This window comes from Haemorhous mexicanus, chromosome 15 (assembly GCF_027477595.1).
Source record: "Haemorhous mexicanus isolate bHaeMex1 chromosome 15, bHaeMex1.pri, whole genome shotgun sequence".
Taxonomy (NCBI): Eukaryota; Metazoa; Chordata; class Aves; order Passeriformes; family Fringillidae; genus Haemorhous; species Haemorhous mexicanus.
In genome coordinates, this window is record NC_082355.1 from 5,750,001 (window position 1) to 5,767,562 (window position 17,562).

General features: G+C 43.6%; 1 protein-coding gene across 6 annotated transcripts in view; it reads right to left on the reverse strand.

Annotated features, from left to right (window-relative positions):
• GRIA1 (glutamate ionotropic receptor AMPA type subunit 1) overlaps positions 1-17,562 on the reverse strand; it is a 119,516-nt gene that overhangs the window by 14,560 nt on the left and 87,394 nt on the right. For all 6 annotated transcript variants that reach the window (XM_059860274.1, XM_059860273.1, XM_059860270.1 and 3 more), the window contains 2 exons: positions 4,193-4,391; positions 3,452-3,699 (listed from right to left, as the gene is read on the reverse strand). In XM_059860274.1, coding sequence (XP_059716257.1) covers positions 3,452-3,699; positions 4,193-4,391 — 447 coding nt within the window. The remainder of the gene's footprint in view (positions 1-3,451; positions 3,700-4,192; positions 4,392-17,562) is intronic.

Genomic DNA, 17,562 nt, shown 5'->3' on the forward strand with positions numbered 1-17,562 from the left:
GCTGGGATTCCATCCGAGCACTGAAGCCTTCACAAGGACTGGGAGCCTCCTTCAGGCAGAAGCCAGCCTTCAAAAAGCAAAATCCAGATGCAGTCAAGCTTGCTACCAGTCCAAGAGAAGGCGAAGGTGTAGATTTGAAGGTGGATGAATATTGTCCCTTTCCAACTCTAATGGTATTTTGGTCAGAGCTTGACTTTGGTTGCATTTAAAGCAAATGGGAACATGTGAGTGTAGATCCAGAAAGAATCTGACACTAAGTAAATCATAATTATTCTCTCTTCTAAAACAGAATACAGGTTACTTAGCACTCTGATGCGTGAACCATCTGTGAAAAATTAGTTAACTAATGAGTCAAAATACATTGCAGCTTCTATGTGGGTACAAGGTGTTAACAAAGTAAATGTATTGCTGTTTCTCTGAGCACATTATCAGCAATATGATTTTTGGGGCCATGTGCTGAACATTACGTTTTTTCTTTCCTAGGAAGCTTCATTTTGGTTAATTCTGTCTCCAGCTCCCAGGGAGAACACAGAACAGGCTGTACTACATCTGACTGTATTTTGATGGAAGACTGAAAAGTCTGGGGTCCTGAATGAAGGTGGGTTTTTAACAGTAACATTTTGTGTTTACTCACAGACCCTAGGAAAGCTGACTTCTGTTTTATGGAGCTTTAATGTCAATATGGCTGCTCTGAAGAACTTGCTCTCACAGATTTCCATCTCAAAAACCTCTCTAGTCCCTGAGTCCAGACCTACACGGAATTTCTTGGGTTTTCTTTATCCTGTTTCGGATAATTTGGCATTTTTCCCTCTTTATGATCACTTGTCCAGCAGTGGAGAAGATCTCTTGCTGGGTAAATGGGTGTGTATTGCAGCAGGGTGATTATCTCATGTCAAGCAGGATCACAGATTGAACTCGCTGGTGTTGAAAGGTGAAATTTCTGCCCTTCTCAGACATACTTATATACAACTAAATTTTTAACATCTGGAGGTGAAAAGATATTCAAAGCCAGATTCACCTAGGAGGAAGAAGTAAATTCTTTTAGCAGTCCAAGAGACCAAATCTTCTGAAAGATTCTGGTCTTCTGAAAAGGCTGTTTGCACCTACTACCACATGTAGAATTATTTCTGGATTATCAACCTTGTTTTCATTCATCTGTGGCCGCATCCTGACATTGTTTGCCCATGTAGAAGCAAGAAAAAGATATGGTGAATGCTCCTGTAGTTTCTCTTTAGGATTCTTTCCTAACCAGCTATCCTAAACACAGGAAAACTGGTCTAGCTACAACGCCCAGCTTCTAAAACACACCTGATACAAGATAGACCTGGTCACAAACCTCCTGCAATCCTAGCTCAGAGCTTGTGCTCTGTGGATGGAAGTGAGTGAAGATGGAGACTGAGTGAGAGGCAGGATGACCGTGCTGGGCAGACACCTCAGGGCTGTCCCCTTGCTCAGGGAAACTCTCATGTGCAGGACCCCAGGGGGAGAACAGACACTACATGAGGACTGTAGGGAACTACTGAGATTAAAACAATTAAAACAACAGGAACAAAACAGACACAATGGACAAAAAATGGACAGGAACTGTTCCAAAGAAACACCATCAGATGGAAAATCAAGCATTCCTCCTTTGCCATTAGGCCCATAAGAAATTTGTTCTACATGCAGCCAGGATGAAAAAGAGGAAACAGAAAGAAATGTTAGAAATATTTGGAGTCGTGCCTAGCAGAGGGATGTTTGGGGTTGCAAAAGTAAAATGATTGATGTGATTTTCTTTCTTGTGGTTTATTTTTCTTTGAAGTATGAAAAATGGCTCTTTCACATGCCGAAAATTACAAGACAGGTAGGATGTTCCTGTTTGTTTGTTTTTATAATATCAAAATTAGGATCCAAGACTGATGTTTAAATAAGTAATTAATTAAATAGAATCATCCATGTATCCTAATTTCCATATTTGCAAGACTGAAAACAAACACTGGAAAGTGTGCAACAGAAAGCGTCTCAAAGCCGTGAGAATATGTCCACCTTCAGCTGGAGGTACCTGAGTCACTTCAGAGCCTGAACTGCCCTGGATGCAAGAATTGCCTTCTGGGCCATGTGCACTGGTGGTGCAGGTTGTCACCTGCAGGGGCTCACATCAGCTTCTCTAAAGTTACTGCTGATGTTGGAAGCGCTCAGTTGAGTGTGAGCTGACCTAAGAACTGTAATAATCAAAATCCTTGGGTCTTGTCCACTACCAGCTGATGCACCTTTGATTCTTTGGGCTGGCTTTGGCTTGGGCATTGTGTGACCAGATAGATCCTTCTGCAAATGGTCATCTGGTAATAATCTGGTTTCTAGAAATCCAGAGATCATGGATTAAATGTCTCTCTGCATTGGGTTATGTTAGCAAACAACTATAAGGCCACACGTACGCTTCTGGTCAATATGCTTTCATTAATAAATAACTCAGTAACTAATGAAATACATTGGAGTATCATTCTGATTACTTAATGCTACAGATCCTGAGATGTAATGGTTTGGTTTGGTAATCTAACGGTTTACTAAACCATTGCAACTCATGTTCCTCATGATTGTAAATGTGAGGAATTGACATGGCTGCTTCCAAAAGGAGCCACAATTCTGCCATGTCCAAGATCACAATACCAGTCTGTGGATTGGCAATGCTATTCTGAGCAGGTCAGTTTTCATGATGGATGCTCACGTCCAGGAGTGCAGCTGTATGCAGTGCCCTGGCTCTGCTACTAACTCAGGCCTGGGTTTATGCTCTTAAAGAGTTCTTTCTTTTAGAGGAAGATCTCTGAAGATACTTCACAGACCAGTAGGCAAAGGCACGTGGCAGCTGCAGGTCTGAGCTCAGAAATGCAGTGTTTGTACCCCTTTGGACTTGCTATAGATTTGGTGCTTGCTGGGATCTGAATTGACTCAGGGAATGAAAATGCCCACCCTTTGCAGGGCTTTTCAAAATGGACTTCCCACCTCTTCCAACCAGCATTTTGTTTTAGGAAACACCAAAATGCTTTCCTCATGAGAACTCCCTCTGCAAGCATGGATCCAAGCCAGGGTAATCCCATACTCTGCAAATCTGTGCAGTTCCCATGGCACAGGATGAGCGACCTTCTGGATAAAGCTCTGTGAAACCAATGGTTACACCACAGCAGCCCCCTGCCATCACCTCATACAGCAGACACATTCATAGCAAGTGGATCAGCCAGGATCCAGTTTTCAAATGCAGGGCTTGAAGAATTAGACACTCCCATTGCTGCTCAGTGGGAGCTGGGCATTTTACTTCCCTGCACATCCCACTGAGTGGTCACAACCCTTTTTCCTCCACCTCCCCCACCTCCTTGCTCCAAGCTTTCGTGATTAACATGGCAATGGAGATTGAACTGTGTGCATACATTGATTTGCTGGGTGGTTTGGCAAAAGGAAGCAAATCCAAGCTACTTACCTCAGCGCAGAGCCCTTTGGCGTGGCAATACCATAGCCTTTGGAGTCCAAGTTACCTCCCACCTTCATGGTGTCGCAGGGCTTCCGCTGCTCGATGTACTCGTTCATGGTGGACTCCAGGAGGTATGCATACTTCCCTTTGGACTTCCTCACCCGGATCATCCCCTCCTCCGTCGTCCTCACAAAAACAGAGGGCTCGGCTGACTTCATGTATGTCCACATCTTCTCAAACACTGCTATTTTGGATCGCTGCGTAGGACAGCAGAAACCCAACAGAAGCGTTAACGGAGGTTTGGGTGCCCCCTGAGATTTCCAGCTTGGACTGAACACACCCTCACATCAAAGGGGCTGAGGAAGCCAAAAGGGGTAACAGGATGTTACCACTTCTGCACCAGGGCCCAGATCAAACCCTGATTTTCTGGCCCATATTCGTGCACAGAGTGATTTTGCAGATCAAACCAAGGGCAAACCAAGCTGGAAATCTGGAGATGGTTTCATTTGGAGTTGCTCAGAGCAGGTCCTTATAACGTGGGGAGGCTCACAGATATTCCATATTTGTGTTCACAACTACAGAATATCACATGCCCTGGAGTCACTGCCAATCTTCTGGCAGGCTGTAATATGGTGAGGGGAAGCAAGTGGAAAAAAAACAGACCTGAGCTGAGGACGAGAGAGGACGGACCTGGAGGACTTGCCAAACAAGAAGCTAAGAAAAACGTTTGCATTAAAGTTTCCTTTTTACCCTAAAAAATTCTTTAGTGGAGCCAGCTTCCAGGGTGCCATAGGCGATTTCTGTCTGCTTGGCCAAGTCCTCTGCGCTCTCGATGGGTGACACCATCCTCTCCACGGTGAGGAAGGCAGCCAGGTTAGCTGTGTAGGAGGAGATGATGATCAAGGTGAAGAACCACCAGACGCCACCCACTATGCGGCCGGAGAGAGACCTGGGCACAGAGAGGAGAGTCAGGCAGGAGCAGGGGAAGGTCTGAAAGGTTCTTGCAGGCCCGTCATTACCTGGCCATTTACCCAAAGTCACACTCTCCAGCTGCTTCCAAGGAAGCCAGAAGTCTGTCTCTGTTCCTAATTTGCTTTTAAAGGTGTTGATGTAATTAGAGTGGGGATAAATAAATTCACGGTGAAAAAAAATTAGCAATAAACTGAGAGAATTTGCTTTAATTTTCAATTCCTTTCAGAGTACAATATTAATAATAAGACATGGAGATAATTATGAGAAAGTTTAGCTGGGAAGGGGGCAATGCCCATCAACAATGTCTCTGTTGAGGTCTCTGCTGTGCCATGTATCCTGGCAGGAAGGAGCACCAGCATGGAACCAGAGCAGAAACACAGCCCAGCTGCGATCTTCTGGTGAGCTCCTCCATCGCCTGAAGTTTAAGAAAAACAACCCCTGTGTTTTTCTGTAAGACATATCGAAGCTCAGAGAGGAGTTATGGTCTTAATGAATAATTTGCCTACTGACATTCTCTCTTTTGTATTCAGCAGATGGTTAGACAAGATGTTCATAATAATGCTTTAAAATCTAGGTGTTTTGTACTGTCTGCAATCAAATAGCCAATTAACTGTAACCATTTGATAGCTATAGAGGCAAATAAGTCAAGGAGGCATTAATATTAAAATATTTTCAAATATTTTTTAAGAGTGGAAGAGGATTTTAGAATGATGTCAGCATTCAGGCGTTCTGTCTAAATTATTTATATGCTCCTTCTCTAGATGCAGAGCACTGTCCCAGACAGAAAGAAGCATACAATGCTGTTTGATAAAGCCAGACAGCCTGGCTAAGGAGGACCTGCCTGTGAGAAACACCATTAATTTCTCCACAGGGGACCATGTTTCAGCATTGTCTTTCTGCTGATCTGAGTCACTCTGCAGAAATATGGTTTATGGGATGGCAACAGAGATATCCCAGTCCAGCTAAGGGCTAAAGTTAGGTGAAACAAATGTGACCATCTTGCATCCCATCGGCAGAGAACCCTCAGCCTGCAGGACTGTCAGCACATACAGCTTTACCATTTGTTTCATATTTGGAGAGGGACTGGGGAGGGAGGCAGCTATAGATTCAACTCACACATCTTCAGATTGATGAGGAAGAGGAAGAAAATTAGTCTGGATGATGTGTGCTCAGGGAAGGAAGTGCTCAGAAAAGGCACAGAGGCATTAAACAAAAGTAACCAGATAATATCAAATACAACAATCTCTGCTGATGAAGGCCACTTTGAGCTGGCAAAATCCATTTGCATGGCAAATAATCACATTCATCTCCAGCTGCATATTATAAAGCTTTTCCTTCCTGATGAAGCTGGGATATTTCTGTGACTGATTTCAATCCCTTCAGCCGCAGTCAGCCAGATTCCTACCTCCAGACCCTCAACATCCTGGTGATATTCACCACCAGCTAATCCCAGGGGGCTGCCTGCCCTCAGCTACAGATGGCTTGTGCTTCCCAGCTTCACACCTGGCACTGACAGCATGGAGAAGTAACTTTGGGGTGCTGAGCCTGGAAGGTAACAGGGAGGGCTGGGGGAAGAGGGAGAAGGGGCTGTTTCTTTCCTCAGGGAAACAGAAGGATGCAGGGCAGAATTCATGTGTCCATCATGGACTGGCTTCATCTGGGCTGTCCCTGCTGCTGGTGCTGGTCATTCCTCCTCATGCCATGAGGTGCTCACTGTCACAGGCTCTGGAGGAAAGGAGAGGAGGTCAGCAGCTGCTAGGGCTGCCAGCATGGCAGAGGCCTCATCAGTGTGATGTTCTGTTGCTGACACTGCTAGTAGGCAATGTTTGCCCTCGTTGCTGGATTGACTTGGAGCTGGAAGTGTGAACCAAAACTGCTGAAATGCACAGCAGAGAAAGCACTGAGCCCATGAGATCTACAGGACATGGCCCTTTTGCTCTGTGGCTGTGCAGCACTTGGCACAAGGGAGAGCTGACCAGTGATGGAGAATCTGGGAGGACAGAGCAGTTCAATAAAGAATGTAATGACAGTAATAATGAACACCACACCAGCTGATGTGATCCCTGGGACACCCTGGCTCAGGAGCAGTGGACACAGGCTGAACAGAATGAGTTGGGTTTCTCTTGTCTGTTTAGACTGAGCCAATGCCTGCTTAAAATGGTAAGTGCTTGCAAAGGCAATATCTGTTACCACCTAGTTCTGCTTCTTCTGTAGACCCAGCAGAACAGCAGTGCCTCAATCACAGGACACATTTGCAAAGTGCCTTTTAATTTAGGAGATAATGTCTGATTTCTGACATAAGTGACTTCAGCATTAGGGAGCTAAAAGCCTGGTCAAAAACCAGTGGGACTTAGAATTATGTTTATGCTCTAGCAAGAGCAGTCACAGAGGAGTAGATACATCTTGTACTTTGAAGTCACTGTGAGATTTTGAAAGTCTCACTCTGGAGCTAGGTAACAAAAAATGACCTTGACTAACAGAAATGTTCTGCAGCTTGAGCCCTTGCTCTTCACTAATGGGTGCTGTGGGGTTTAAATCCTCTTGCATGAGGATGTGTCCTTGTACCTGTTCAAGCATAGCATGAAGGAATCAGCTCCCTGCTGAATGGAAAGGAGTCAGTAACTCCTGCAGAGCTAAGGTGGGACTGAGCATCCTGGTTAAGACTTTAAAGATGGGCTAAGGTTCAGATATTTGGATCTGTCTATTTGACCTCTGGATTAATTTGTGTTCATTGTCATGGTAATCCTTGCAAATAGCAGGGTCTAAATAAAATTGGACTAAAATAAGCAAGGGTAACAGTGTAAGAGGCTTTCATGAATGGGGTGCAAAAATAGTTTAAAATATCTAAATAGACCAGACTGTAATTTTTTCAACCTGTGTTATTTCTTCTGCATCTAAACTCTTCTTTCCTACACAATCCAAAATAAGAGATCTTGATTTCTCCTTCTATCCTTGCCTGTGCTGTGCAAAATACCACACCCCCACTCTTGTCCCTGGCTTGGGATCCTGCCTGTGCCTCCCAGAACTGGCAAGAACAGGATGCTCCTTTCCATCATTACCCTTGCAGGAGTAAGTAGTAAATACTCTGCCCTCATTATCCACAGTGCACAATCTTCTTAAAATTAGAGCTGGCTGGGAACCAAGATTTCAGGACCGTGGAAAACTCTGAAATTGTAAATAAAACCTTAATATTCTCATTTGGAATGCAAAGATAACGGTTGCAAATGTCCTCTAAAAGTAGCACTCTGAAATGGCTGTTTTGGGTCTGTTCAAGCTTTGCTTTTTGCTATTACTTATACTTTAATTTCTGAAAGGCTAAATGGTGCAATTTTAACATGGTAAACAATTTTGCTTCTGCTTTCTCTTACAAATAATTTTCTTTCAGCATTTATATCCTTACCTACTGCATGTATAATTTAAAAGATAATTCTGAAATGTGCTATTTTAAATCTGCCCAATAAAAATACTGCAGATGGTCAAGCTGAAAGTAATATTTTTGATTTTTTTACTTACATGACTTTTTAAAAACCTTTCATTGCAAAAATAACTGCATTTTTCCAGTGGAACACAGAAAGGAATTGTAAGTTCCCTTTGTTCCCAGGAAGAGATTTGTTCTAATATCTTAGCCTTAGCATTGATGGATCATACAGAAATAGAGAATCATGCATCTATAATCTCATTTCTTAAAACAAAATGCAATCCTTGATCAAACAATTTTCTCTTTGATCTTATCCCTCATGGAAGGTAGGAAAAGCCAGCAGGAGTTTGCTTCTGCTTTGCCATCTATTAGAAGAGAACAATACATTTTTGCAAAAAAATATTAACAAGATCATCAGAAAATATACAGAATAAATCTCACTGGAAAACTGTTCAAGCACCAGCTCAGTTCTCTCCCACTTCTCCCTTCCCCCTCCCCAAATCCATTCCTTAAGGAGAATTACACCTAAACTGACAGTGTTTTAATTAGAAGTGCAAATCTGGGATCCTGAAGCCATAGTTGCTTTGGGAGGATTTCCCAGATTTGCTGTTAAATTCAAGTCTAATAAAGGCTCTCTTGCTTAACTGACATATTTGTCACTGAATGAATTTATGCAAAACTGCTGAAAGAAAAGCTCTTCTGTGCTTGTGCTACTGATTGTGGGTCAAATCCACTTTTGGTCTTCTACCCACACAGAGCCTCTGATCTACAACACAACTCTGTGAATTTGATCCTGATCTAGACAATTCCATGGTTCTGCCTGAAATCTGACCTGGTAGTGGATTAATTGCAAACATTTTGCACCAGTTTTGCTCTTATTTTAAGCAAGTTTTCAATAATGAACTCTGTCAATGTAAAGAGCTTGCTTTTCCTATGTGTCACAGCCCATCTGGCATGGTTGGTCTCACCACTTTACCTCCTGACATGAACCCCAGACTTGCTCAAAAGGCAAAGGAAGAAATTCAGTGTGGGGTTGTGGAGCTGGGATCAGCTCAGGGTGCAGAGCTCTTATCCTCTTTCTGCTGTGCCATGGAGAGTTTTGATCGAGCTCACAACTGCTTGCCACAAAATTAGAGTGATCATAATGCAAGTTTCTCTGTTCATGCTGCATTACTAATCTTCTTACCTTATGAGTTTGCTTTTACTTGTTATTGAATCCTAGCTCCTGGTACAAGACTTTGGAGCCCTGACTGCAGTGCTGGGTTTTAATGTGCAGTGTCAGGAAAGCCCTGAAAATACAGAAGTAAGAATGTTTTCCACTGATATTCTCATTTGCCTCTCCCAGAGGGACAAATTCTTTCTTTATATCTCACAACTTTTCTACAGAGCTAAGAGCTGCATATTTTGGTTCCCTGTGGGTAACACTAACCAGGGAGACAGGGTAAGGAAGTTGAGGGTGCACAGGTACTGGGAGTGCCATGCTGGTTCTTTCCTCCTTTTCTTTCTCTAATTTTTGTTAAAAACAAAAGGGAAAAAAATAATTTAGGGCTTCTTAACTTTGGCATACGGGCTGGAGATCTGCTCTTGTGATTTCAGGCAAACCCTGCCAGTCCATCTGACCCCAAATCCAACGTGCTGGAAGGAGGCAGTATGGATTATGGAATCCCAGCAGGAGTACCTTTAAGAAGGGGCCTTGTGGATGCTCACAGTGTAAATATTGCATCAACTGGATGTGATCTCTGCAAACACACTGATTCTCCCAGATTCAATGGGGGAAGTATATCTGTGAGGTGTTAATTATAAATCATGGTTTATTTACTGTTTCTTTCTGCCTAAGCTAACGGCTTTGGACAGCAGCGTATGCTCTCTCTCCTACTGTTTCATCTCTTCTTTTGCAGAATATGTTGGCATTTTTTTCCCCCTTCAATTTCCCTTTAATGGGCAAAACCTCATTCTAAAATGAATTTTCCTGCTTAGTCAGAAATGCATCATGCCACTTGTGGTTCTCCACTCATTGGGCCTTGGATTACTGCAGTGCTAAGTATAAGCATGACTGCAGGAGCAGCTCCGTGCTGTTTTTGAGACATTCACTTAGCATTTTGACAGGCAAGAGGTGCCTAAGCCTAATCAGAGGACTAGCATCCAGGAGCTGGGTTTTTCTGTTCCCAGTGAAGCCTGCTACTTTATGGGATCCTGGATAGCTTACTCCATCTCTCTAATTTAGTTCCCAGCTCTGGGAGAAGAGGATGAACCTCTCCTGGGTGGGTGGCCTGAAGCTATGGCCACCAGGTGGAATTTACCTCTGAGCTGCTGCTTTGCCCAATTCCCCTTCCTGAGACACTGAATCCCAGCAGGCAGAGGCAGCACCAAATGGGCCCAGCCATGCAGGGGGTGATGTGTGCACTCCACAGCACTTTGCAGGTTGTGCCCTTGTGTGTACTCAGCTGACCCAAAATGACACCTGTGGATTCTCAACAAGCACAACTCACCTGCTCAGCTAGTGGGGTGTTGGAAGCACTAGGTGCCAAGGAAACTGGGACTGACATGGGCAGGAAGCCCTCTTGAACCTTCAGCAGGACCCATAAAAATACTCCAACAGAGCAGAACTGCAGGGCTGAGGTAAATCCTTCACTGCCATCCCTGCACAACATCACTGGCTGCTGAAATGAGATGTTTAACTCTAAAAATGTAGGATAATGCACTCAACTCCTCCAGAAGGCAACTAAAAACAGTACAAATGCAGGGCCAGGATAGAGGGATGAGGTGGGACCCTAGGAAAAAATAAGAATGTAGCTGAAAGGCAGAGAGGTAGATCTGAAGACAGGCACCACCATCCTCTGAAGTACAGGCACAGTGTGCCTCTCCCTGTTGCAGACAGGGTGCTTTAAGGGATGGATGTTTAGATAGTGATTTGCTGAGAAACACGTGGTCACTTTGGGCTGCTTGGCAGCTCCAGAGAAAGGCAAAATCATCCCTCTTCTGCTGTTTTGCCAGCTATCACTACAAGGAATAAACCCCCAAGTCTTGTCATGCCTTTGAGCAAAAATTTCACTGTGAAAAAGGCTCTTCATGTATTTTTCTCTCCCTGATGACATTTGTTCACTTTGCTGAGAAAAACTCACAAGGTGACAAGCATAAAATTTTGTCAGAAGCAGTTGCTGGAGAGCCCCAGGAGATTCATTATTCAGGAACTTCCTCAACCTCAGGTGGCCCCAAATTTAACAGCACTCATCCTTCTTTTTGAGCAACAGCCTATTGTGCCAAGGTCCTTTACTGAGTTGCTGGATTCCATATGGTCTCCCACAGTCTCTTCTTTAAAGTCTACTTTATGAAAACGCTGTTTTTTTTTTTTCCCAAAAGATATAATATATTTTGAATTATAAGCCATCAGTTCTTCATTTTTCCAAGATCTTCTTTAGCCATCTACCTTTGCTCACACTAGAGCTCCATTTCTGAAACTTCTGAGCAATAACGCTACAATAACCAAGTTTAGACTTCTTCCAAGGTATCTTGCCTTGGTTCATTTTGCTTTATTTTTTTCCTGTCTTTTGTCAGATTTCCCAGTCTGATGAGAGACAGGCTTTGCTCTGGAAGGAGAGTATTTTCTGCACTGGAACACTGGAAGATATTAACTCTGGCAATCTTTCAAAATATTCCCTTCATTTTATCTCTCATTTCTAATTTAAAATGTGATTCCTCACCAGGACGGTACAAGTTGGATTTTCTCTAGTTTCAGTTTGGAGCCTTTCTTTTTTGTACAGGGACATACTATATCTCTTGTAGGAGTGGTGAGGAATGAATCTGCTCTCCCCAGACAGTGTTTTTAGAAGAGTTTTATGTGCACAGGTGTGCCTGTGTTTTAACATTAAAACTCCCATACTGTGAAGGGAAAACAAATTCAGTGTTTCTGCTCTCCCCTATTTCACCTGCCAAGATCCATTTGGTGAATTTTAAATCTTTTTTTTAAGGCTTCAGAAGCACTGTTGAGATAAAAAGCTGCCCCCTCCCTCTGTTTTCCTTTTTGCAGTCTGAGATTTTCCTTCTTATTGCAAGCTTCAAGAAATGAGAGAAAATTCCTCCTCTGGGAGAAGTGCAGCCTGTGCACTTGGCTCCTGCAGCTGGACCCTCGTGGAATCTTGATCTTGTCTCACACCTATACACAGGGCACAAGTGCTCACTTTATTGCTTTTTCCTTTCACCACATGAGGACTCATCTCCTTCCCCTCTACTCCTCTGTTCACACACTGGCCTTCTATTGCTCCTCATCAGACTGAGTTGGGAGAATTCATTAGTGTATAAAACACGCTTTGAAGTTGTCCAAATAACGGTGATGTAACACTTTTGCACTTCTATAGACTCTTTTATCTGAAGATCAAAGTAGTAAGTTATGATTACCATGATTGGATTATTGCTGCTTAGCCTTTGGATCTGAGGGTAAGCAGCAACTCTTCTGGGTAGGCACTAATCAGAATTACTGCATGATTTTATTAAATAGGTTGAATGCCATCAAGTGTGCTGCTGCTGTTGAAGGAAAGGGCTGTGTGCACAAGCTGTGTGCCCTTTCCTGCCATCTGAGCATACAAATCAGCTGCTCTCCAGCTGCTCTCCAGCTGCTCCTTTGATCCATGTGTAAATGGAGGGAAGGCCAAGACAGCATGGAATACTTCAGAGGTGACATCAGGCTCTGCCCTCCCCAGCTCCAGACCCTGCCCAAGCACATAAGAATTTTTGCCCCAATTTCTTGTCAAGATCCACATTTTGCTTTTCCAGTTACTTGGCTTCCTCAAGCCTTTCACAATGGATAACATAATATCTCTGTCCTATTTCAATAAATTTGTCTTTACCTGCTCACCATCTTGGGGTGTTACAATGGGAATTGCTCAGTGAACAAATGCATTCCTGAACTTTTCATGGAAAAGGGGATATGGTTCTTCCTCAGTTACAAGGACAGGTAGTTGGGATGAAATCTGAGACAAAAGCAGAACAGACCCCATAAACACCAAATTCCATTGGAAAAGGTAGAATTCTGAGCCTCCCAGTGGAAGGCCAGCTGTGGGGGTAACACCAGCAAAGAGCAGCTGTGGATGCTTTTTGTGTTTTGTGAGCCAGAGCAATTTGAATCAAGGAGTTCAAAGCTCTTTTGAATGTGTAGCCAGTGAGTGTGCACATGGTATCTCAGTGCTGATAAAAGTAATGTACAGCATATGGAAGAGTTATTTAAGTGGGACTTCCCTCTGAAAACATGCTCAGGGCTTCCCATCTTAGCTACAGTTATTTTTTTGGAGTGCCAACATTAAAGCAGTGTGTGACAGGCAGCCTTGCAGGGGACAGCACCTGAGGGAGGTGGAGGCCATTCAGCTCCTCACAACCCTTATTCTTTGACAAAAACACTTGGCAGTCGACCTAACTATTAGAGAGACACAACCACACTCAGTCCTGAGTGCAGAGCCCAGCTGAGCTGACTGCTCAGGAATAACTTGTTATTGAGAGGAAAGGAAATGGGAAAAAGCCTGCTTCTCTCACTGACTGAAAATCAGCAAGTCTGAGTACAGCATAACAGGGGGTCCCTGGAGGCTCAGAGAGTCTCCTGCCGCTATCAGGGAGGGGGCTGTGAGTGTCAGAAGTCAGCCCTGTAAATCTTAGTGCTCCTCACCATCCTGAGTCAGTGCCCAGCACTAGAAACACAAACAGCACCTCCCAGTTCCATGTCAGAGAACACAGAGTGGTGTGGGCTGAAAGGGATCTTCATTTCATTCCAATCCTCTGCCATGGGACACCTTTCACAGGTTGCTCCAAGCCCCATCCAACCCAACCTTGAACATTTCCAGGGATGGGGCAGCCACAGCTGCTCTGGGCAACCTGTGCCAGGGCCTCACCACCCTCACAGGCAAGAATTTCTTCCCAATATCTCTCGCAAATCTACCCTTATTCACATAAAACTTCCCAAAATATTTTAAAAAAAGGGAAATGCACTTTCCCCCCTGCTATTTTCAACTTTGTTTTCAACAAAAAACATGAAAAACATTTATTTAGTCCTGAAGAAAGAAACTGCAAAAGTATTTTTAGGCCAATATATCTGCTTTTAGATGAAGTGTTTGAGGACTTATTTTAAACACAGCTGGTGGAATGATTAGTGAATCTGTCACTCAATGGGAGGAGTTTCAGCAAATTTTTTCCTGTCCCCCAGCAACCTCAATGCTGAAGGCCCAAAGTCAGAACTGTGGGAGAGTGATTAGATATGCCTGAAAGGAAAAGCATCCTGAGCAAGTTGCTTACAGGTCAGTGGAGGAAGCATTCATTACCTCTGCAGCATTTAGACATTTTCAGATGCCAGAGTGTGCAAATTCAAAAGACTAATTTTTCCTTTACAGAAGAAATTGCGTCGTTCCAACAATGCTCTCTCAGTTGGTTATTTCCTCCTTCTTTCCAAATGAGAAAAAAAGGACAGCAAGGATGATTATTTTAAAAGAATTTCCATTTTCCCCTGGCTGCCATGCTCTGGTTGCCATGGAAGTGTTCAGACTCCAAAGGGGACTGTTCAGTTGGATATTGTGCAATTTGTCAAGCTGTTCCTCTGGTGAGTAACTTTCCCTGGTTAAGTGCATTTTAGAAATAAGTGTGGTCATCAGTTCCTGGTGATTTGCAAGTGCTGCTGTTACCCTGTGACCTGAGCTTGCTCTCCCTGGACATAATTAACTCTGCCAGGTAGAGATAATTGCAACATCATTTGCAATCACTTTTATAAGGAAGGAGACTTTTCCAGAAGTAGAAGTCCTGATTTTCTTACTTTTATTCTCCAAGAAAGTCAGCTCACCACTTCAAGCAAACCAGCACAAATGAATGAACCTGAGCTTTGTCCCCACAGAATCATTAAGGCTGGCAAAGCCCTCTGAGATCATTGAGTCCAACCTTTACCATAGCACTGCCATTAAAATTCACCATTAAACCACGTCCCCAAGTGCCACATGCACACACATTTTGAACACTTCCAGGGATGGCAATTCCACCACTTCCCTGGGCAGCCTGTTCCAATGCCTGACCACCATTCCAGTGAAGAGATTTTTTTTCCTAAACTTCAATTTAAATCTCCCCTGGTGCAATTTGAGGCCATTTTCAAGGCAGATGCTTGGAGTGTCAGAGAAGACACTGAAATCAAGAAGAGTCATCAGATAAATACCCCTGCTCAGCCTTCTTTTCAGGAAGGAATTAAATTCCTTTTGATTGCTAAATGCAGCTGGTTCTAATTTCTCTAATGCTAAATTTTTAGCAAAGTAAGTAAGTACCCTGCAAATGTAAGTTTACAAAGGATGGAACAGAAATAATTTCCTTGAAAAAAATCCAAATCAAACCTCTCACTAAAAAAAAAAAAAAAACAACCACCCAAAAAAAAAAAAAAAACCCAAAAAAAACCCACAATTTTTTTTTTCCTAATCAATTTCTGATTTAGATTTTGCCCAAAAACTGGCTAAACCCTTTCAGTATTGGGAAGATCTTGATGAAATTTAAAATGCGGCTGTCTTTCAAAATCTGAAGTCTCCTGTGAATTTTTTCAATTGGGCTAAAAAGAAATGTAAATAAATAGGAAAAGGAGCAGAGGAAAATGCTCAGCATTAATTACAGGTACATGATAAATACCTGGTTTGCTGATCCCCAGACACACCCCTCTGATGGAGTGCAGCAGAGAGACTGAGGAGGAGCAGTGAACACGAGCACACAGTACAGATCAGCCAGAGCACTGTTTCCATGTCACAAAAAACAAATATCCATGTCCACAAGATGCCTATAAATAATAGATTGTATCTATTGACTGGAGAGCAGCCAGCATCTATCTCTCTCCTTCCTGCCTGGGAGTGCAGCCATTCATCATCTCTGCCAGCAAACCTCCCTGCTCAGCACACCCAGCCGTGGTCACTGCCTGGCACAGCCCACTGCACCCTGCAAAGCCTCTGGCTCTGGCCTCTGCAGGCCAGTGCAGACCCTGTTAGCTCTTTATCCCAAGCCAGCTGGAGGGTGGATTTTGCCTTGTGCCATGTTTCCTTGCCCACATTGAGCTCCACAGTCTCTAGGGCACACTGGTATGACCTGAGCATTTCCCAGCTGTGGTCCCTCCTTGCTCAGAGGCTCTCCCTGCTCAGGCAGCCCTGGTGATGCTCCCAAAACATCCCCTGTCCAGGCTCTCTCTCAGATACAGATGAGATGAAAGCTTCATCCACCACTTCACTCCCGGCACGGGCTGACCACGACATCTCCAGCTCTGTTCTCTATGAGACACATTATAATGAGTGATTTCAAGCTGTGCTGCCCAGTTATCATGACAAGATACCCTAGTGTGCCATGATATGAGTATGCATTTCCCTTCTACTCACAGCAGACTTTGATCTGAATTCAGAATGTGTATCCTTTGTGTTTCAACAGTAAAGAGAGGCTCCAAGAAGTTGGGCTAATTTTTGGAGATCTTAATTTAATTTTCCTCTATTGAGGCACAAATGATGTCTGCATTCACCAGGTGATATTGTGTGATATTTATCCACCTGCCAAACCTGAGATGGGACAAGGTTCCTGCTGTCAACTCAGCTGAGAGTAACTGTCTATTCTATCTCATGGTATTTTCAAGTGAAGAATAAATGCCTTTCCGGAAGATCTGTTTTAACCAAATGTGTTTCATTTTAGTCAAACATAAATTTTCTGAGTCACAGGAAGAAAAACTGGATTAAATTTAATAGTCTCCAATATACAAGAAGTCGCTTTTGGGCTCAAACCCTATGAAAGAACATATTTTGTGATAACAAAAAATAGAAGATCAAGATAGGAAGCTGACAAGAGATGCTATTTTGCTTCCTGTTTTTCCATCCTTTTCACAACAGTCAAATTACTTATTTTTCAGAAAATGATGGAGAAGATGAAAAATTCTGATGCCTTGTTTTGCTGCAGAGGAGATGGGAAGCCCAAGCATCCCCTCAGCCTCCTTCTAAAAGGCCTCAGGTCCATCCGAAGTGAGGAACAGCAGCAATGTGCTGGACTTTAGCAAGGTCCTACCCCCACAGCTGCTACACACTGTGCTTATTTTAAGCTCTGAAGACAATTTATCAAATTACAGTTCTGAAAATGGTACAATGTGAGTCATATTTACTTCACGTTTTTCTTTCTGCAGGCTCTCGCTATTGGCTGTGGGTTATTTATTACCTCTGATGCCTGCTCTGAGAAGCTCCTTTCTGGGTCTGTATTTCACCTTTAATGAGTGCTTTTGCAATTTCATGACCGTTTTCTGAAGCTAAGGTGGCACTTAGCAGAGCCTAATGGTTTATGGCCCATTTCAGAGTCACTGATTCTTGCCTGTCCCTGTGGAGCTGTGCACAGCTCTGAGCTGCTGCTTCTCCCTGACCCTGCTGGGTACCAGCCCCTGCTTTGAAAGCTTTAAGGGCAACAAAAGGGGCTGTCTCACCTCAACCAGGACAAATTGGTCCACGTGGCAGGGACTGTTCCACACCCAGTGGGGCCACTGGTCAGTGATGGTGCAGAAGGTGGTCACACACTCCAGTGGGAAATGTCTGAGAGCTCTCAGTCCCCTTGGTTCGAAGCCACACATTTACCATCGAGTCATTCCTGGATGGATTCCCTGCTCATGCTCGTGTTTCAGCACCCAAAGGCACAACACAGACTGCCACCAGCTCCAGCTGGGACTCTCCATCACTGGTTTCTGCCTGCCCTTTGTCACATTCACCCAGTTGAT